Source organism: Chlamydotis macqueenii, chromosome 5 (genome assembly GCF_036417535.1).
Source record: "Chlamydotis macqueenii isolate bChlMac1 chromosome 5, bChlMac1.mat, whole genome shotgun sequence".
NCBI classification, from domain to species: domain Eukaryota; kingdom Metazoa; phylum Chordata; class Aves; order Otidiformes; family Otididae; genus Chlamydotis; species Chlamydotis macqueenii.
Genome location: NC_141560.1, coordinates 18,358,145 through 18,380,603, shown reverse-complemented (window position 1 = coordinate 18,380,603; position 22,459 = coordinate 18,358,145). Strand labels below are relative to the sequence as shown.

At 36.3% G+C, this 22,459-nt stretch overlaps 1 protein-coding gene across 1 annotated transcript in view; it reads right to left on the bottom strand.

Annotated features, from left to right (window-relative positions):
* The window catches only part of PPP4R3A (protein phosphatase 4 regulatory subunit 3A), a 47,363-nt gene that overhangs the window by 9,013 nt on the left and 15,891 nt on the right, over positions 1–22,459 (bottom strand). Inside the window, exons 3-10 of the mRNA XM_086748193.1 lie at positions 17,720–17,818; positions 14,683–15,300; positions 4,874–4,951; positions 4,659–4,775; positions 4,043–4,159; positions 2,578–2,709; positions 2,319–2,421; positions 879–1,037 (exon numbers count right to left, since the gene is read on the bottom strand). Coding sequence (XP_086604319.1) covers positions 879–1,037; positions 2,319–2,421; positions 2,578–2,709; positions 4,043–4,159; positions 4,659–4,775; positions 4,874–4,951; positions 14,683–15,300; positions 17,720–17,818 — 1,423 coding nt within the window. The remainder of the gene's footprint in view (positions 1–878; positions 1,038–2,318; positions 2,422–2,577; positions 2,710–4,042; positions 4,160–4,658; positions 4,776–4,873; positions 4,952–14,682; positions 15,301–17,719; positions 17,819–22,459) is intronic.

Sequence of the window (22,459 nt, the reverse complement as noted above, 5' to 3'; positions counted from 1 at the left end):
TATTCAATTAAATGTAATGAAACTTACATTTAAGTCCTATTTGAGTAGGATGCAAACTACCTCATTTTAAAATTGGTCAATGATATTTTCTTCACACACATAGTAAAGCAAAGACTTAATTTACATCCAGTTTAAAGCTCTTTCTGAAACTCCGAAGCACACAAGTACGTGAATGTCCGTGCATCAACAGAAAGTAGAGTATCATCTTGCTATAAGGCGGCACATTTTGGTTAGCAACTAGGTGTATACGAAAAAAAGATTATTCAAGGGTTCTAAAAGCAAACTGAGGATTCAGTTACAAATGTTAAAGGTAATTCTTATTGTATGGTACGGCTCAGTCAACTTTAGGCTTTGTTTTACTCCATGTGCATAATGGAATTATGCGAAAAAAAATCTCTTACTTGCCTCCAGAATTACGTCATACTGCTGTGCTATTATTGTGCTGAGCGTGGTCAAGAAACAACCAGAGTTTGAAGAGCAGCACACTGAACTTCCGTGCTGTCTAAAGCAGTCAGATAACTGTATCTCTAATTAAATACCTCTGATAATTTCTACTAAAGAGAAAAATAATAAAAACTTACAATGGTTCTCTTAGGAGATACAATATTGAGATACTATCTTTTCATTTCACCTCTACACTGAGATTAAGAAAAATAATCCTTCTGCCTTTTAGAAAAGAGACACCTATAAATGCAAAATTATTTACTAATATTAGCTGACACATCTATAAATCAGTACGAGAAACACAGAGTGTAAGAGTAGAATTTCTGTATTCAGTCACAAATTGTCGCGATCTGTGAACAGTTTTCTTCCAGCAGAATGAAGATATGTAACACTTCATATTCACAAAATACTAATTCATTAGCTTTCAAACTTACACAATGCCAAGAAGGCGTGCTTTGAGGCCATGAGAACGAGTACCCTTCGCAGGATATCTTTGTTAATGATGTAGTTCTTTATGTGGTAAGTATGATGTTCTACGCAGAAAGTTAGCAATTCTAGTATTAATGCCAAGAGCTGGGCTGTCTGAAAATCATCTATAATAAAAACAAAACCAAAATAATTAAACATATCTAGGATATTGCCTTCAGAAGCTAACTTCAAATATCCAACTGCAGTCTGGTAAACAATTCCAAGTTCTTCTACCTTCCCATAGTTTAGGGAACATCTTGGATTGTATATATTAGTATATTTTCTATTTTCAATAGAAACTGAAAGCTTGTTATGGACTGAGTCTTCTCTATTTATACAGATACGGCAGGGAACTCTCTTAAACTATAGAAACAAATACATTTTTTTGGTCTTAAATCAGTGTTTGAATGTTCAGAGAGTACAGAACTTCACACTAATGCAAGTGGTCAGGCTTATTTAGCCAATTCTCATTATGATGTCTCCATGTCTATATCATAAAATATTGCCCTATATGCGGTACTTTGACTAAGTTTGTACCAAAACCATAATCTATTATGCCTTTTAACAAAAGTACTATACAAGAAATATCTTGGGCTCTTTTAATACTTGTAGGATGTAATAATATCAGCATATATAAAATATAACTAAAATCTTGCTTTTAAGTAAGCAAATAATACATTAAATAATTTTTTTAAACGTAGTGCTATGTTTTTAAACATACTGCCAGATTGTTGACCATTAAAGAACACAGGCATTTGAAACAGTAAGAATCTCCCTCTCCATCTATCTAGAAGCCAGTTGAGATAAAAATATTAACTTAAATAATCTCTTGGAAAAATATACAATAAATTAAATGTTTAAAGAACATTTATGTATCATTTATGTACCTCCTTTTACATCCATTTTGGATGTGTTATACTATTAATAAACAAACAGTACTGCTGCTAGTAGCCAGCAAGAACAGTTACTTCATCACTGGTCTCTGCTTTCTTAGTCTGATGTAGAACCAATACCCTCAAATTCAGCACAGTATTATGACATACACTTTCTCAGGGGCAATTTTGCATCCTTTCTAGTAATCTCTGACCTTAAAAACCATTTATGCTTGTTCAAAAGTCTATGTCACTGAACAGCCCCATGAGTTACTAAAAATTACACAAATATTTTAATTTTTGCTGAAGCAAAAGCTGCAGCAAATGCTGTCCACTTCTTAAATCAGTTATCTCTGCTGAATTCTATACTTTTAAATTATTCAAATTACTAAATCATGAGTCAACATTTTACTTTGAACTATGTATCATAGTCTCAGATTCCCTTTCAGACAGAAAACATCCTTTGACAGTTACTGTGTTTTAAACATTGACATTCAACAGCCTTGATGTGCCCAACATCCAGAGTGGCATTACCTTTGCTAGGCTTGTCCTCTGTAGTATTGGCCAATAAAGGGGCTGTCAGAACATGCATACAATGTTTGTAGAAGAAACCCAAGAATTCTGTCTTTTCTGTTTTCTAAAGAAAAAAAAAAATTACACATGTAACACATACCACCAAATAATCTGAAAAAAACCAAAAAAAAACAAAAACAAAAAAACCACCCCAAAAAAGCCCCCACCAAAACACAAAAAAATCAAACAAGTGGAACTTCATTTGAAGGTATTTACTTACATTGGCAGTGGCAAGCATATTCTCTGGATCAACTAAAGTACGAAGCAAACCCATAAGTAGCACTGCCCCTCCAAGTTCTGGATCTGTGTCACAAATCATGTGTTCTATAATGAGGTTAATGAGTAATATATCCTAACAAGGAGGGGGGAAAAAAAAAAAAAAAGCAAGAATCAATTCTAATGCTCCTCCATTGCCCAAAATCTGAATTTATCTTCTAAAACGGTTACTGCCTGGTTAAAAATAGTGGTCTATCAAAATTCTGTAAAATGTAGACAACCACCAAACAAAAATACTCCACACTTAATAGAAACAAATTAACTCTACATGCCAGTGACACATTCTGGTCAGCGGTTCAACAGTAAGAGGCAAACAGTGGAGAAGAATCTTTCAAAGCAACTAAAAGTGGTTCTGAAATTAATAATCTAATTTAGAATTTAGTTGAACTGAAATGTCAAAAGATAAAAAGTTCAGAGGCAGGTACTTAAGAGTCTCAATATTCAACTGATTTCTGAAAGCATTTTCAGAGTACAGAAGTTTTAATTTATATTCTCCTTTAGAAAACACACAACAAGTTTTATTTCCATAAACACACAAGAGTAAACTTTATCATGCTATTGAATTTTCACCTAAAAATAACCCACACGTGTTTGTAGAAACCAAGAATAACATATAAAAGTAGAAAATAATATTTACATTTAGGAATCCCTACACTAAAGTTGCTTGGTTACCACCACCCCCTATAAAACAGGACAGCGATCGATGCAAGGGGCCAGAACCACCAGTGATATTCCCTGTCCTAGCTGCCCCTTTCTTCCAGTACAGAAGTAGCAGCACCAGCAGGTTCCTATTCTCTGGCATGTTTGCAGCATATACAAGAAAAAAATATTAAACATCTCCTCTATGCAAAAGGCAGCATGATGTTTTTTCCTCCACTGAATACCACTTTGAAATACCTCCATTTCTACTAGTTACGTGCTAACATTTTGTATTAATCAGCTGCAGAGGATCTCTGGGAAATGTAAATCTCTGTCAAAAAGTGTTTTTAAACACTTAAGACCAGAATTGCACTTTCAATATGTATGACAGTAAACTGAACACAGGTTTCTTATAAGTAAATTAAAAATACATGTACATGCTAAGATAAAGACAAATTTATATTTTGCATTTTAAGTAGGCCATCATTCAAAGCCATTTTGTTTTGCTTGTATGACAGCTAATGTTAACCAGAATGGTGGTTTTTAGTAACCTGTTTTCCTTTACACGCAACAGAACCAGAACATGTAAAGAGGCAAACACTCATCTCACCTAACAGAACTTTTAAAAACATGGTAGTTCAGTGTCCTGTAACCATCATTACCATATTCCACACTACTTCAGAACTAGGGCTCATATCATTAGTAGAATTGTAAATATAAAAGTAATTTCAAAAAAACAATACACGCATTTCTGGAGACCCTCTACTTACATCATCATTCTGCTGCGCTTCCTGCATGACAAACTCTCGTACCATGGATGGGTTGTATTCAACCAAATATGAGAATATATCAGTGGCTGCACTTCGCACTTGTGCATCATCCATACCCTGGAAAAGTCAAAAAATCATTCACGTTTCCTTAAAAGAAAAGGCTTAAAGTAGAATGAAAACCAGAAAGCACATAGCTTTTAATTCCTACTTACAAGTCATACCTATTACTAGAACTGTATTCTAAAACTGAATGGACTTTAACTGCTTTTTTGCACATTTGACTACTGTTGGGCAAAACAAATTTTATAGTTTTTCTGCCCTTTGTTCTATTTCCCTATTTTCTTACTTAATTGTACACCAAGAAGCATGTAAAGATAGGAAAGTGAATGAGGGGGAAAAAAAAAAAAAGTAAGAATGCCAGGGCACTTATCAATGTAATATTGTAACTACTTTTAAAATACTATTTTTTTATGTTCTGAATCTCAAGGTAAGACAAGACAAACGAAGCAAACACTTCAGAAAACCATGTGACTCAAGTTTGGCATACTTACTTTTTTTAAAAACCGCTCTGGAGATAACCAAAATTGTAATTACAAATAAAACTGAGATGACTTACCAATATGACTTCTAGTGCTGGCAGTATGCCCATATTTGACAAGGTTTTGAAAAATGCGTCTCTGTTTTGAGGTTGCAGTGTTTGAGAGAATGCACAAAACTCTTTCAGAAAATTTACCTGGAAAACAGGAATAATATACTAGTTAGTAATTAAAAAGATGCATGTATCACTTTGTACTAACTGTCCCTTTCACATACATTTTACAGATTTCTTACCAATTCCTGTCTTTTCTCCTCATCTGTGGCTTCATCTGTTAGTTGTGCAAACAAGTCTGTCAGAAATTTTTCATCTTCCTACATAGACAAAACAAAACCATTTGTTTATTTGACAATAACAAAAGGCATTCAAGTATTATACAAAGTTATTCTAAACTATGCTTCCTGCAATTAAAAGAACATATGTTTGTGTGCTGTATTTAATCATAGCAGCATCAACTTTCTAATTCAGTTTTCAAACAAATTAATATGAATCTTGTTTTTGAGCTTTTATCATGTTCAACACCACTCCACCATCCAACACTTCGTTCTCAGTTATGATGTATCGTGTATTGCCTTTTGGCTGTCCTTTTTTCTATTTTCTACTGCCATTCTCATATTTTTTATTATGACTTCTCTGACTTCCTTCCCCCTTGTCATATGCCTATCCCCCTAAACTATGGTACAATATCCCTGCTTCAATGTTTACCTATTTTCATAAACATGATCTCCCACTCAGTCCTGCACACACATGTATCTTTGGAATGGTATGAGATCTTTGCAGCAGAACTGAAGCAAAGACATGATGAAGGGAGACCTGCCTAACAGCAGGAACGAGGTGAGATTCTTTCCCCCCAATGTTGTGAAAAGAGTGAATTCTAGAAACCAAATCAAAACAGCTGTTCCTATTACATAGAGCATTTATTGGGCATTCTGGCTGGCAGCAGTCAAAAACCATTCTGTTACTTTTCATGCTGCTGTACCTTAGCAAAACTACAAACAGCAGCCAAAAACATCACAAACATATGTATTTAGACTGAAAGAAGCAGCAATACTTAGCTTCCCATAACCTTTACAGTCCTAACTGTCGGCGACATGGACAGTGGGTTAGGGTGCACTCTCAGCAAGTTCGCCAATGACACCAAGCTGTGTGGTGCCGTCGACACGCTGGAGGGGAGCGATGCCATCCAGAGGGACCTTGACAGGCTGGAGAGGTGGGCCCGTGCCAACCTCATGAGGTTCAACCAGACCAAGTGCAAGGTCCTGCACCTGGGTCGTGGCAATCCCAGGCACAAATACAGGCTGGGCAGAGAATGGATGGAGAGCAGCCCTGAGGAGAAGGACTTGGAAGTGCTGGTGGATGAGAAGCTCAACGTGAGCTGGCAATGCGCTCTTGCGGCCCAGAAGGCCAACCGCATCCTGGGCTGCATCAAGAGAAGCGTGGCCAGCAGGTCGAGGGAGGTGATTCTGCCCCTCTACTCTGCCCTGGTGAGACCCCACCTAGAGTACTGTGTCCAGTGCTGGAGCCCTCAACATAAGAAGGACATGGACCAGTTGGAGAAGGTCCAGAGGAGGGCCACAGAGATGATAAGAGGGCTGGGAGCACCTTTCCTATGAGGACAGGCTGAGAGAGTTGGGGCTGTTCAGCCTGGAGAAGAGGAGGCTTCCAGTACCTCAAGGGGGCCTACAAGAAAGATGGGGAGAGGCTGTTCAGCAGGGCCTGTTGCGATAGGACGAGGGGTAATGGTTTTAAAATAGAGGGAGGCAGATTTAGATCGGATAGTAGGAAAAAATTTTTTACAATGCAAGTTGTAGAACAGTGGAACAGATTGCCCAGAGAGGTGGTGGATGCCCCATCCCTGGAAACATTCAAGGCCAGGTTGGATGAGGCTCTGAGCAACCTGATCTAGTTGGGGACGTCCCTGGTCCTTGCAGGGGGGTTGGACTAGATGACCTTTAAAGGTCCCTTCCAACTCTAACCATTCTATGATTCTAACAATTAGAAGATCATTAAAACAGAAATAAACCTTCCACCATCCTTTCCCCAATATTATACAGTAATAAGACAGTACTTGCTTGAAAAAGATACCTGTACATCAGATACAAATAGATTTTTTCAAAAAGCTGCCAGAGTGTTGTTTCTTGTGAAGTCACTAACACCACGTGCAATAGCCCTCCATCCCAAAACCACAGTGGCAGAAGCCCAAGTTGCCTTGCTTATGTTTACACAGCATAAAGCAGAACTATGGAAGTACTTCAGATACATCCACACAAATTTCCTTATACTGCAGATTATCTAGGGAACCTCAGCCAGGTTGCTGAGAAAATGAGCACCTCCGTTCTGAAAGCACACCATGCTAATGCAGCTGTAATGCTGTAACAACCCAGCCGAGGATCTCCATGTGGCACTGCGCAATGTAGATACATAGGCTGGCATGAGATACCAACCTACAAGGCATTTCACCACACTATAAGTTAAACCCTATATTTAGGATACGTCACATTTCCTCTTGTTTGATGCTGTCCTGTGTTTCTAACCTGATGCAACAGTCCAGTGATAATGAACAAAGAATCACTGCTGGACGCAATTTCAGGTGCTGTTTCAGTGACTGCTTCAAAATCAACCCAAAAAGAGATAGGATAGCCTCATCTGAAGTTTACTGAAATTCACTCTGGAGGATCAAGCACTGGAAATGTAAAGTTTGACTTTCAGATTTCAACAGTCAAACATGTTCAAAATTACCACTAATGTCTTAGATCTCAAGAAACATAACTTAAGCTGCAATGAAAGAATACAATGACGTTTGTCTACTTGCTATCCAGCCAGCCTGTTATATGGCTTGGCAAGTTTTCTGTTCTAATATTTAACTCATTAGACACTACAGGTAACATAACTAACCCACAGTAGAGATACTAACATACTCATTTACTGAAATTAAAAAAAAAAAAAAACCACACAAAAAATAAAACATAAAACCCAGTTCTTTTGAAGAACATGAAAGTTATTTTCCATTATTACTAGTGCAATTAAGAAAAGGCTAAGTAGTTTCATTTATCTTTTTGCTATTTTGATCAAGATGTAAAACTAATCTAATCTATCAAAACTATGAAGATGGTGTTTGCTGATCCCCAACTGGAAAGTGTAACCCCTATTTCCATTCTCACCATGAAATGAACTTTTTACCTCCTTCATAATAGCTGGCAGTCAGAGCAAGTCAATACCACAGAAACACCTCAGAATTATAATTGGGGAAAAAAATAATGGCAATTTCAGCAGTTAAATATGTCAGAGCCATGAACAGTGTGCTTCTGCATAAAAAAAGATACAGAATATTACTCAATATATATATATATATATATTTTTTAAAGTAAAATTGTGGAAGGGGAGGAGGAGATCCTGCACTGCTGGTGATACTTGGGTCTCATTTATGACCCACTGCAGAGCCCCAGAGACAGAGGTGGCTGGGGAAGCTGTGCCTCCAGCACTACACAGCAGCACATGGCAGGCAGGGCCTCGCTAGGGAGGACCCCTGCTCAGCTCTCTCTGACCAGATCCTGCCACATCCCAGCCCAGTTCAAGATGTGGCCATCCGTGGCAGCGGCCAACCCACTCAACCTCTTACTGAGCTTGCAAACATTTGGGACTTGTAGAGGGGATTTTCTAACATTGGGAAGTCATGTGGACTCCAGTGCTGACACTTGATGTTTCAGGATGAGTTTGTCAAAATTCAGTATGTAACCATTTTTCAACCCTCCACATATTTACTATAATACAGTATTTGACAATTCTGTATAAAATAAAATATTGAAGCATTTCCCACACCATCTTCTTTCCCAAACTCCATTAAGTACATTTTATTTTTAAATTAATAGGATTATCTGAAATGTCTAGGCCTCAGAACAACTGTGACCTACTTAAAATCAGACGAATTAAGACGGATCCGAGTGATTAGAAAGATCCCACGCTTACATGGATAACATGCAGTAAATGGCAGTTATTCCAAGAAAATAAAACAACTTATATCTAACTTTGCAGTTATGCCTCAGCCCTGAAATGTGTTTAGGCACTCTCTCATTCCACATGCTTAAGGAAAGGTAGGTTATTATTGATGGGAAAAACCTCAACTCTTTCACATTTATAGAAAAATTCTGACTGCAATGAACATTCTAAATACAAGATTCTCTCTCTCAAGCTGTAAAATTACTGAGAGTAGCATTCACATATTTAAGAAGTCACAAAGCACTGACACCAAATGCTAGAATTATACAAGCTTATATGTTTTCTGGTTTTTTCCCACCTTGCAAAAACTCCCCAAAATATGTCTGTGAACAGAATGCAAATGCGTAATTCTTCTGCCTCTTCGTGCAGACAAGTATCAAAATCCATTTTAGAGTATCTTAGAAGCTGTGAAGGTCACAACTGTTTTCCAAGAAAACAGAACTGCAAATGATAGTTTAAGGGATAATTGTAGAATCTAGCTATTTTCTCTATGCACAGAACTTACTAAATGCACACTACTTAAACTACGCATATACCAAACACTAAGTATGTTCATTTATGCTTTTGCAAGATCCAAGTAGATACACCTAGGATTTAATACCTTTCAAAGTTCATGAAGCTATTAAGCCAGGCCATCTACTCACTCAATCATTTATGACTTTAAAAACAAGAAAACCCATAGACGAAGTACGATCACAAAAAAAGACACTATTTGCATTTGTGATTCAACTTTCAAAGTAGTCATCCTTCTCCTCCCAAAAGGCACTTAAAGCATTCTTCAAAAGCAGGCCTCTCAAATATAATTAACTTCCAGCTATCAGATACTTCATGTCTGCGATTACAGACAAATGATGAAAAACATCCCTTTCTCAAAAAAATTCCAAGAAACTCAACACCACCTAAGCTGGAAAAGGAGTGTACTTTCTATCCTGTTTTTCTACCTCCTTATTAATTTTAGGCAGAAATAGTATTTCAGCTGAGAAAGTGAAAGTTTCATAAAATGTTACCAGCAAAGAGAATTATAGCTTCAAATATACATTTGCTGCTGCTACCACACAGAAGATGTCATAGTTTAAAGTGTTTCAATCTCCTTTATCTCAGACTGCCTTCCCACACATGCCTTCATTTGCTATCAATAAGCTATTTCCACTTGAGACAAGATGCTGAAATAGCAACGGGATCCACCTGATTACATTTGGAGTTTCCGTACACATTTAAAATAATTTTCTAAAATGACAAAGTTAATATCAAAAATCATTAGCACGCACCACTTGCAAGCTTCTTTCACTAAGTCACTTCCCCCACAAAATGGCATCCTTCTACTGCAAGGTAAATTTTGCTGAAAGTAAATCTCCATAGTTATTCCTGAGCCAACTACTGCAAAACAGCAAACCTGCAGGAAACATTCCAACCCTAATACACTTATGCAAAACTACCAAAATCCACTGACACAATTCTTCCTCTAAAACAACTACAGATAATTACAGTAACATCCACAGGGTTCTATTAAGTATTTACGTACTAAGTAATTATTTGTAAAACCACTTTCAAAATTAAAAACAGCCTACTGTTATATATAAATCCAGTAAAATGTACAGATACACCTAAATGCCTACAACATTTTAGTTACTGAAAAGAGGGATAGGGATGATCAGTAATAAGATTTCTGTATTTAAAAAAGCTGATTTACCAGTACAGTACTGCCATGTGATCACTGCTCTACTAGGCACATAAATTATTTTAACGTGTATCAAATTTTCCCCTTCCAACTCTGGACTTTCCTGAAAACAAAAGACACTGAAGTCTAAATGTATATACTTGAAAGTACTAACAATATTCTGTGTTCTGGAAGATAAAAACACCGCAGGATCTTGCTGGCAAAAAGAACACGCCAATGAGAAAGGGGGAAGAGAATGGGAGGAAATAGTGTTTGCTCACTCTATGGCGCAGTTTTGCAAGTTTTTGGTTTTTAAGAACTAGTTAATAATACAAAGGGCAAGAACTGGCGGCCTCCAGTGTGAACACTAGTATATATTTTTAAAATTGCAAAAGAGCGTCATATAAAGTAAGAAACACCACTTACCTGTCCCACCCCCACTCTCAAAAATTGGCGAACTCCATGTTTCAGCAAGGTTTCTTGGTGGCTATGACATCTCAAGACTACAACAGGCTGGACCTCAAGCAGTAAGAGCATATTAGGAGGGGCTGAAATTGGAAAAAAATGTTATATACCTCTTTCGTATCTTATGTATAGCGAATCATAAAACCTGTAGCTGAATAGGTTTCCACAGCAGTTAATTCTGTAGACTGGAAATGCTGGTATTGTGGGTTTACTATCCATCACGATCAACAGTTTAGTGAGATCCTGATGTAGTTACTTAAAATGACAGATCTTAGACAATTAAATCACAAGTAAACTAACCTCCATTTCTCAGAAAAGCCCATCAGTGTAAGCATTTATATAAAGATTATGAAAAAGCTAACCTTAATGAAGAAGGAGGAAGGAATACAGTTTATAAGCCTAAGTGCCAAAGGTGACTCATTCTCTATTTTTGGTTTTACCACAGAATGGGCAAAAGTTATTTACCTACCAAGGAAAGCAAAATCATAGAATCGGGCATCTTCCATGACTACATTTTTTTTTTTTAAAAAGACATCAAAAATCTCTCCTAATAAAGCCAGAATTCTTAAGAATCAACACATTCTTATCTGCAGAAGCCACTAGTTATAACTGAAAAATTCACCTTAAATGTCAGTGACCTTTAATAACTTTAAATATCCTACCTTGACACCAACTATCTTAAATAAGACACAGTGGTAATTTTGAATAAAGTCACCCAGCCTGTCAAAAAGCATACGCACAAGCCGCACAGTCTTGTACAAATTTCTAGTCACTTTTCTGTAACTAAGGTACGGCTATGGAGTTGATCTGAGATGAGAGTACTGCAAAGTGCCACTGTAGTTAATACACAGCCTGACACGAAAAGGGCTCTTTAGAGCTCATCTTTTTTTCATGGCGGAGGTAGCAGTTCTTCTTCTCCCTTCCTTCACAGCCAGTGAGAGAGAACAGAACAGATTATAGAACAACTCAGTTGCATACACAATAGTTGCATTTTGTCACAGGATACCAGCTGCTCATGGAGTTTACTTTTAATCTGAGAAGTAAAATCTCCTAAAAAGATAGCTCTTTTGTCACACACTCAGTGGTCCAGGAGAGACACTTAAAGTCAATAGCAAAAGCATAACAACCTGTACTATGCATCAACTAAAAACTTGAGACTCATCCGTTGCTCCCAATAAACTACCATGAAGCATTCCAGAAACTCTTCAATTAATAATGACTTATGAAAGAAAGTTTCTTAAGTACAAGGTTAGTGAGCACCAGAATCTCATAAGATCTAAAATAATGAATACCAGGAAGTCCAACTACAGATTTTAAATCTTTCATGAAAAAACACACACCCCTCCAAAGTATTGTGATATAATCGTCTACAGAAACACAGGTTAAACCATGCACTAATGGAAGAAAGATCTTAAGAATTATTTACAGAAGTGAATCAATAGAAGTAGTCTTTTAATTTTGTTCTTAGAACATTATTTATTCTGCCTAAAGAAATATGAACAAATACTATGATACATTTCATACATGGACTGTGGGAATGGGCAGGTGGAGAAAAAAAAAGGGGGAGAATGAAACTTCAGGTGGCAGAGATTACAGAAAAGTGCTATCTGACACACTGCTCTATAAATAAATGAACAAATGCCAGATAAGGAAGTTTAAATCTTGGCTTAGAGCTGCACCGTGAGAACTTGAAAAATGAATGAATCAATATAGACTTTTAATCTCTTAGAAATGCAATGGGCATATAATTTGTGATAGCCTCTTTTAATTCCCTCAAACCGAAGAGCTGATCATCAATGTCAAGTAATTCCCAACATTCTTATTTATAAATGCCGGGAGTTCCCCCTCAATGCTATAAAGCCGCCGTATAGGAAACGCAGTACAGCACAGGATATATTTTCTTCTTTGTGTGCTACCACTTTTGGCTCCTCGAAGCTGTAGAAAGCACTTGAACAATTTGAAATATTTATCAAACCTTGAAAATTAGGCAATACTAATTCTTCTGGCTCCACCACATAGGGAGTATACTTTATTCTCAACCACAGACAACAGCAAGAGAAGTGACGAAAAGGTTCGGAAACTCACAGTCACATAACAAATCAAAATCAGATCTGAGCCTCTATTTCAAGTGTAAACTGCAACTATTAAGTTTCTCAACCACACTAAACCTGGATATTCCAACACAAGTTTACTCTACATCTATTAACCTAACACAGCTTGTAAGAGAAAAACAGAACTCAGCAGCCACTAAGTCCTCAGTGAAGTTACCTCAGGATTTCTGGCAAACATGCCCTTAATTATTTTGCAGGATCAGGTCTCTTTTCTCCTTGCCCAGTCTTCTTTTCAAAGTTCAAGATCTCTCTCAGAACCAGCCAATGACAGTAAGACTTCTGAATAATTCTTCCCCTTCTCCTCCTCCTCAAGCCAAAATATACCACCCTCAGGACTTTGCTTTCAGCAACCCTTGCAAAGAGGTCAAGATATTTTAGAGACACTAGTTGTACTGGATACTCACAAGTTGAGACCTCTTAACTGAACCCTTTTCAGCACTCTCTCAAAGTCAGGCTTCTAAGCTTTGTTAAACTGGCCACTCCAAAATGATTAAGGCTTTCTGACTGTTTCAGATACACATTTTTTACTTTATCAAGGACACACATATAGACACGATGAGTTTGGTTCAGTCGGGTGTAACCTGGGGTCTGGTACTACTGAAGATGCCCCAGGTGTTCTACCAGGCCTCCACTGGCTGCTCCAATAAGTGACGGTCTGTACACAGGGCACATGCCTCAGCTGACAGGCCCTGGTTGATGTCTTGCACATCTCACTGCTTATCAAATACTCCATGTGTGGACATTACAGATTAAAGCTCCACAAAAGTGGGTTAAATAGTATCAGCATTCTCACCAACTGAGTGTGGTGGATGAAAAGTCAAGAGGCCTCGTTTTGACATGACTTGCCATGTGAGCTTGCAAAAGGAATTTTCACTCTGCTGTATTTTCCATTAAACAGGGTGCATTCTGAGATTGATAAAAAATGATTACGTTAATCAGTAGCATCTATCACTTCGTCCATTTCTCCAGATCACGCAGCCTCTACAAAGACAGTGGCTCTTCGTTTACTAAACATTAGGAGAATTAAGATAATGATAATTAACTTCTACAAAGCATAATAGATGTGCTGTAACACTTTTTTGAGTTAGTTGAAAGCTTTAGGAGGCTCTCACTACAGAGATATGCCACCTATTTCAACACAGTTCCAGAAGTTCATGGGTTGGTGCAAAATACTTAAGACATGCAGGTAAGATATCTAAAGCATAATATAATCTCTTTACATTTACAGGAAGACATACATCGTGAAAAACTTAATTCCAAGCAGTATTATTTAGGGAGTTATAAGACAAACTAAGAAAACATTCAAGCACCTAAGGCAATGTTATGTTCTGAACCTGTACTTTCCAAATAACTAATTTAATTTACTTCAAAATTAGAAACAGTTATATCCTCGTACAATATTATATTTGTGAAATTTAGGTGAAGTCATTTTTTTTTCTTGTCATGGTAACAAGAGAAAAGTTATCCTTAACTGTAGTGCCTAAAAAGTCCCAAAATACAGAAAAAAACCCAACCTAACAAAATCAACCCTTCAAAATGCAAACAGTACTATTCATTCCAAACAACCTCATCCAGGTTTCTGTATGTTTGCTCCATTTAAATCAGTTACAAAGAATCTAGTCCAAAACCTGAAATTTAAGAACATATACGTAACAGCTCTGTACTCAAATCCATGCCTTTTGCGTCATACTTCAAAATAACTTCCAGAATCACAGAAGTGAAACTCCCACCAAAGCACCTCAATCTTTCCAAGAAAAAGTATTAACTTCCTCCCACCAAAGCACAAATAAAGAGATTGCGAAATTCTGAAACTTACCTGTAACATACCAACTATTTCCACTTTATTAAAAAAGATGAAAGAATGAAGTGTTGATAGCATGTTTTCCTCAAAAACTGAGGGAGTGGGTAGGACCATATCTTGAATATACTGTACTCTGTATGTCTGATGTATTTTTTGCTTCAGCTCTGGATCAGATATAGGAATCACCTCTTTAAATTTTGCCGTTTTAGTTAGAAATTCCCTGTGTTTCCGCGACTGTGATAAAGATGGATCATATTCTAGGCATCCAATTACGTCCATTATACATTCCTCGGAAAACATTACTTCAAAAAGTGCAGTTCTATTCAAAAGGAAAATTCCCTTGATAATCTCATATAAGTGGTGTAGTCCTTCAATGTTCTCTAAGTCTTCGCACACATGAAAAATTTCCAAGAGCTTCTTAATATAGCCCTCATTTTCCAGTGCTAGTGCGAGTTTTTCACGACGTAATGGTGAAGGTAGTGAAGATGCCACAAGTTCCGCTATTTCTTCTAGACGACTTAATTCACAAGATGGCAATTCTAGACCTGGTGATGACATATCATCAAAACGCTCTTCCTCAGATTCATCGACAAGGTCCTGAGTAATATCGACAGAAGGGTCTTTGCCTTGAACCTACAACATAAGATGTGTTCAAAAAATGTTTACTGCCACTTGAATGCTTTTTAAAAAATACAGTTTCAAATGTCACACTCTTTTTCTTTGAATGGCTGAAACAGAAGTGCAAAGTTGTGGAAACTCAAGTAAGTTTGACATTGAGCACAGCTGGTTTAGAAAACATGAGATAATGAAAAGATGTCTTCAAAGAGAAGGCTTTACAAAATTATTTCTACATTAGGTATTTAATTCTATTTATTTTCTATTACAGCGAGGAAGAATAAAGAAAAATGCTACTATTTCTGAGTACTTCAAATAAAAAAGGAAATTCATAATTATTAGTATGTATAACAACTTTTTAATATACCACTGAAGTAAGCTATACATTTGCAGTCTTTATTTTCTGCAGACAGATTTTCAAATGCAAACCAATATTATCTTATTGCAGGGCCAGTTTTAAACATTTATCTATAGGCTATTTAACGGCTCTTGATGCTTTCCAAAGCTTCTGCTATCTCAAACAGAGGAGAGAGGCCAGTCCTGTTAATTTAGTTGTTGTTTACAGTTCTGGAGAGCTTTAAGTCAAAATCTGTTACCATGGACTTTCTAAATACTCAACAGAGGCACAGAATCCCCTCTTAAGAACAGAAAAACTCAAAGAAACATGAACAAGAGAGTAGTGGAAGTCAGGAGTTGTCTGAAAAACAGCACAGGACCTGCAAACATCCCTCTAGAGATACAATAAGGAAACTGCAGAAAGTACAGCTTTAATGACATCTTAATTGTAGTATCTGCTCCGAGTCTCATGTGTCAAATCCAGAAAGGCACTGCTGTGGAGAACAGTAGAAGGTACTGTTCTTTTTAATCTTGAAAATCGGCAAAAAAAAAAAAAGTCTGGGAGAAATAATTATTCATGGATAACAGCAAGCCTTTACTTAATATTAAAATCCAGAATGCTGTTAAAACCGATGTACTGTTCTACTTATATATCAGCAACCGCTTCCATTATAAGTGGTGTCAAAGTTTTCCTTTTAGAAGAAGCTTTAACGATCAAGGATGTCTGAGATCTTTGAAGTACACTAGACACAAATACAATACCATAGCCCCAAAACAGGATGTAAAGACACTGGTTTCTTACAAAAATATTAGATCTTTACATGAAGCTGAGGAAGCTGGGCTTCTTATCTGGGTGCTTCCCAAGAACACAATTTCCCCCTTCCCCCATTTTATTTCTGTCCCCAACTTCTGGTCTTTCGCCTGCTAAGGTTCCTGGAAATGTTTCTGTGCTTCTGTAAGTGGTAAATTGTGGAAAAAACTCATTCCTAAAAAAAAGGAATTATCTATACACATGCAATTATGAAAGCAGATTCCTTTTGCTTTATTGCTGAAATCAGTGAGAACAAACTCCAAAAGACAGAGTAGAGAGAGCTACATGTTTGTTAAGAATAGAAAGAGAGAGCACATAGAGAGAGTAGACTAACTCAGAGAAATGCCACCTAATGTAGCACAGAAGTTTTTAAGAGTTGTCATGCTTGAAATGGAGGGAAGAAACCAAACAAGAACTGCCAAACTGAACTAACATCAGTGAATATACTGACTAAACTCTTCTGGGTATTGGACAATAGTTAATACCTGACCAAATGTTACGCAGAAACAATACTGATTCAGACGATACAGACCAAATGTTACGCAGAAACAATACTGATTCAGACGATACAGTCATCGGGTCAGTGATAAAACGTAACGAGTTATTATTAAAATATATACATGCCACATACAAGATTTCTTTAAACTGTAAGAATTACAGCTCTGAGGTGATAACACAGGGATAGAGCTATCTCCTCCATCAACTATTAGATCAGTCTTTCATACCCTGACACTCAACAGAAGCATACTGACAGATTTACATGGAAAAAAAGTTCTGTTGAGAAACTCAATATTCCCCTCACCTGAAAAAGAAGAATTAGGTAAGAGAAAGAAAAGAATGACAAATGTAGAAAGAGAAATGTGGGTAAGATATTGTTAAACCCATGAGAAATACACTATAAAATCCACCAAAACCTCACATACATTCTTCTCTCTACAATAAAACTTTGGACTGATAATCTTCTCCTTTCTGGCAAACCTGGAAAAAGTTAATTATGAAATTGATTGTTATGAAACTTTTTAAACACTCATTTTGAGCTAAACTTCTTTGGGCAATAATAGAGCTAAAAAAAACCCAAACCCCAAACATAGTTTAAGTTCATATCAAATTTCTGGAGGAAGGAAAAAGTTTTCAAACTCAAGCATATGAAATCTGGGGGAGGTGGCTAAGATGATAGTTTTTACTTTCTGCCTATTCGTGTTCAGATTCGCCTCTTAGAACAGTCTAAGAATTTTAAACACAAACATTAAGACAATATAGGTGTCTCAATCTTACATTTGTCAAACTTACCTGACATATTTTTTCCCATATTTCATCACATCCTGCTTTTTCTTGAAAGCTAAGTGCCAAATCATAATTTTCAGCTTCAGACCACACAATCAAGGTGTCCTTTAAAGAGAGGAAGAGTGTTTTCAGGCAATGTATTTCAGACTTTACAAACCTGATCAGTGTTTAAACAGTAAATTTTAAAAATAAAAACAGCTTGACACCTAATTACAACACGACAGTATTAAAATACAAATGTAATAATCATACTTAGTAAGATTTTTATGTTCTGAGATTCTCAGGATTAAAAATATTTCTGCATAAATCAGAATAAGGAAGTTCCAGAAAGATACTGAAAATGTTAGTTCTTCATTCATGTGACAATAATATTGTAAATCTCAAAAAGATTGATCCAGAATATGTACTTCTACCTCAATGCATTCTCTGATAAAATATAGTAACAAAAGCAACAGTTTTCTTTAAAATGTTTCAATTAGACCACGTAAAACTGTACATCTTTTGTAGGATCAAAGTTACTTTTTTTTTTCATTTTTATAGACCCCAGAACACACTGTGCTAATGCACAGAACAGCGGCTTAAAAAGCAGCTTCAAGATGCCTACAAACTTTAAACAAGAACAGAAACTTGAATATGCAGAGTTAGCTCCCTAAGAGTACGCATACCTGTTACACTGAACCATGCACATCATTTTTATGCATTCCAAACTACCATTCTGAAAGGATGTTTTGCCCTAGATTTCTAGAAGTTAGTTGAAACCATGCTTAGCTGTTTACTACCCAGACACTTAAGCTCTCATCTACTTATTAGAATAGTTCAAGACTTTATCAGAGCCCTCATATTGCACAGAAAAGCAATATATGGAAGTGGAAGCTGAGGCTGCAAACAGCAGTATCACACACCGATAAGGTATTTGATGCAGTAGTTTACAGACAGTCTGCTAAATAACTGTTAGAATTAAAAAAAAAAAAAAAAAAGCAAAATATAATCTGCACTACTTACGTATTGAATCAAGTTTTATTTTAACAATCTTTTGCCTTCCTATAAAAGCTAGCTGAAATACGGTCACATCAAATATATACAGCTCCATGAAACTGCATTATTTCAGTTAAGTGCTAAAACATGCATTTACTCACTAGGACAAGAGATATGAAAATTCTTCTACTTATATTTCAATGAGAACCCATTAAGTAGATTTTGCTTACAGTGATTATTCCTAAACGAATTAATCTCAAATATTTCCAAAGGCACTAGACAGACATGTATAAAGTTTAAAACAGTTTATTAATTAGGCTTAATTTATTTGAAACATGAAAATGGACACTGTGAATAAAGAGAAATCTTACATTTAGATTTTGATATGCATGTACTAGACAACGCCTTAAACTAAACTATAATCTAAACAGCACGATCAGCTAGCTCCATTAGGATTCAGTCAAGCTATACAACATAATCAATTTGCCATTACCAGAGCAGCTATACTGCTTCAGAGGCACTAACGGCTTTACCTTGCAAATGGCAAATAGTTTACCTTTTCCTTTTCCCAAGGGTTGAGGAAGAGGTGGTACACAGAAGAAAGGGATTTAGGAAGACCACCTCCAAAATACAAAAGGAAGAAGAAAGTCACAATTAATAATTTGTTCTCTACAAGACAGGTCATGGTGCAAATACTCTGGTAATAACAGATTGACAGCACCTGTTACTGCTGACTCCTATAGAGTAAGAAAAATAAGTTTACAAATATTTAGAAAGTTCAAAAGAAAAACAAAAGATTATTTTTTTAACCATTTCTTAAAAACAGTATGTACCTTACTGCAGTATTCATTGTATGTATCAGGTTCAAAATCGAAAACATTAATCTCTGCAATTAGTATTTATACTGCAGTAATTTTCAAGGCCACTGTCTCATCAGCTTCCCACTGAGTCGTGCTTATTTTGGTTAAAAAAATCCAAATAAGAAATCCTAACACTAAATCTTAAGTAGATCCTAGCAGGTCTTGGAACATTCCTATCCGATTACATTTCCATTTAAGTGAAAGCAGTTAGATTTCTAAGCAAGTCATTTCCAAAAGCAGATCAAATGTATTTTCTTCTCTGTGAAGAATATAAGTAACAAATACAGAAATGACCAAAAGAACACAAATAAGGACAGTGTTATTTACATTAACCACAGTAAGTTGAATAAACAAAAGCTCTAAGTCTCTGAATAAAATCTAGCACTGAACCAAGACAGGTCTGTCTGGTTTTTTCCTCTGGGGAGAGGAGGGATGGAAGGAGGAAGGCAGGCACAGGAAAAATGGAAGGGAAGACACAAAGGTAAAGATGCTTTTGAAAACTGTAGTCACAGATGGACAGACATGTATTTGGCCATGGTATAGCAATTGTTCTTGTTATACAAGATCATCTACTATCATACATGGAAATCCAGACAGTACTTTTTCACCTCTAAAGATTCCAATTATTTTTTTAATTGTTTCTTCTTTGGAAAGCAAAACAAAAAACTGTTGAAAGAAATTATTTGAGCACCACAACAATAATCTTCAAGCTTGGTTTATTAACACTAAAAAATATTTTCCAATTGCTAACATTAACAACTTCAAATGATTAGTTACGTGTTGTCTTATCACACAAGGATTTTGTATTATAGATTAATGTCAGTGCCTCAACAGAAATCTGTCAATTGCTACTCTCCAGACCTTTAGTAAGAAAGTATTTGTTTGTACATCCTTTCTTGCCTCAAAGGGCTTTTAAAAAGAGAACATTAAAAAAACCCTGAGAAAACCACTTCATTTTGTTGCATAATACACAGTTCAGTCAAAGTTTAAATTCACTATTAAATGCAGAGAGTTATTAATGTAATTTTACTTTCTTAATCCTACAAAGTTCACAATCATCAAAAAGAAGAGCTGTACGAACTATACATGTAGGAAGAAGTGACTGAAAGGAATTCTAGATGTAAAGTCTAGTTTCTGCTTGTTTTATTTAAAGGAATTTTTCTATGTGTTGAACTGAAATCTCCTCGGAGTAATTCAAATCCACTGATTACTCCGGATCTTTCAGCTATTGAATAGGACTGTCTGTTGCTTCCAAATGCCAAACGCTATTTCTTGCAATTCAAAAAAGCAACTGAAAGACTGCCTCCTCCATTCCAAGTGGAAACAAGAGTGTGAATAAATCTGCTTAGTAACAGTAGGCACTGGTCAGAGAGGTAAGGAGAGGAGTCTTCCACATTATCCCTCTACGAGTGCAAAATCTTCTATCTTACGTGATTCATAAAAGCAGTTCTGGCTCAGTTTGATCAAAACCACAGCCTTTCTTAATATTACATACAAAATGTTAGCCTCCAGACAAGGAACTGGATGGGATGACTAAAACTAACATCTAAAATTTGTCCTCATCTACCTTGTCGTTAAACACAATTAAAATATGAAACTGCAGTATTAAATCATAGCTATGTTGTGTGAACTGAGTCATAAACACAGACGAGTATTTTATCATTGAAGGCTCTTCCGCTGAGTGCTCTACAAGAATCTGAACATTCTAGCTCCTCACATTTTTCAAGAAGTATTAAGAGTTCTTGGTAAGATCTTTTTTAAATACGATAATTAGGAAACTACTTATGTAGAGTTCATTATTTTATTCTGAGTCTGAAAATAATTTGCTGCTTTGCAAAATTATTTTGACAATAGTACCAGCTGGATGTGCCATTGCTACCCTAACCCATACAAAATTTGCTGTTTCTCCAAGACTGTTATACACACCTGTCTTCTTTCATATTATCGTTCATTATGACTGCTCAGATATAATCAGGAACTCTTAATTTTAAGCAAAAATTCTGAGCGTAGCCTCTTTTTAGAAGATCTATGTACTGAACATTTCCATAAAGAGATATTTATCATTTCTACTAATGGAGGTTAACTTTCTGCAGTCATATAAAGATACAGCTTGAGGTAGAACTTCTTCAGAACACAATCAGGCATTTCTCTGCTGTTTGTTGGCTGCATCAAGTTCACATGGAACAAGTTCTAGTTAGAGGTTTTCAAGGAAGCACTACTGTGTGCTACAGCTTCTTCATTCCTAAGAAGCTAACCTTCAAAAATATTACTCCATTAGTTTAAGCCAGCAAGCAGTGGCAATTGTACTTTCATGGACAGGGCTGAGTATCTACCACATGATTTCTCCTCATTTTTTGAAATTATTTTCAAAAGGCTTGCTTTCCTTAACAGAAAGGTTGTTGCATACACACTATCAGTCTCCAGTTCTTACTGTAACAGTCACCAGAAGTAATGCTTTTTTTATTAGACATTAAATCAATTTTATTTAACTATTAGCAAGCTGATTAGCATTCATACAATCTCCAAAGTAAGCCCTGAGATTTCATAATGAACAATTTCAGAGCAACTAGTACCCAGGATTTGATTCTGCTGCAAAATTGATTTAAGATTTCTTTCCTAACATGATAAAATTAAGAAAACTGTTATTGTTTGACAATGATCTCTCACAGGTGTTCATGTCCAGGGAGAATACTAGTCTTCTCTATGGCTTCAAAATACTCTCTTGGCATCCCTATGAGATTTAGGCTACTCTCAAGAAGTACTAATCTCCCAAATTAGATAAGACAGAAAGCAAGAATTTATGAAAGACCCAAGAAGCAAATTAATCTCTTCCTACTAGCCCTCAAACAATTTAGGCCCATGACACTTTCCTGGCTCCCACTGGGAGTTCCACAGAAGATGTCTGTTTCTC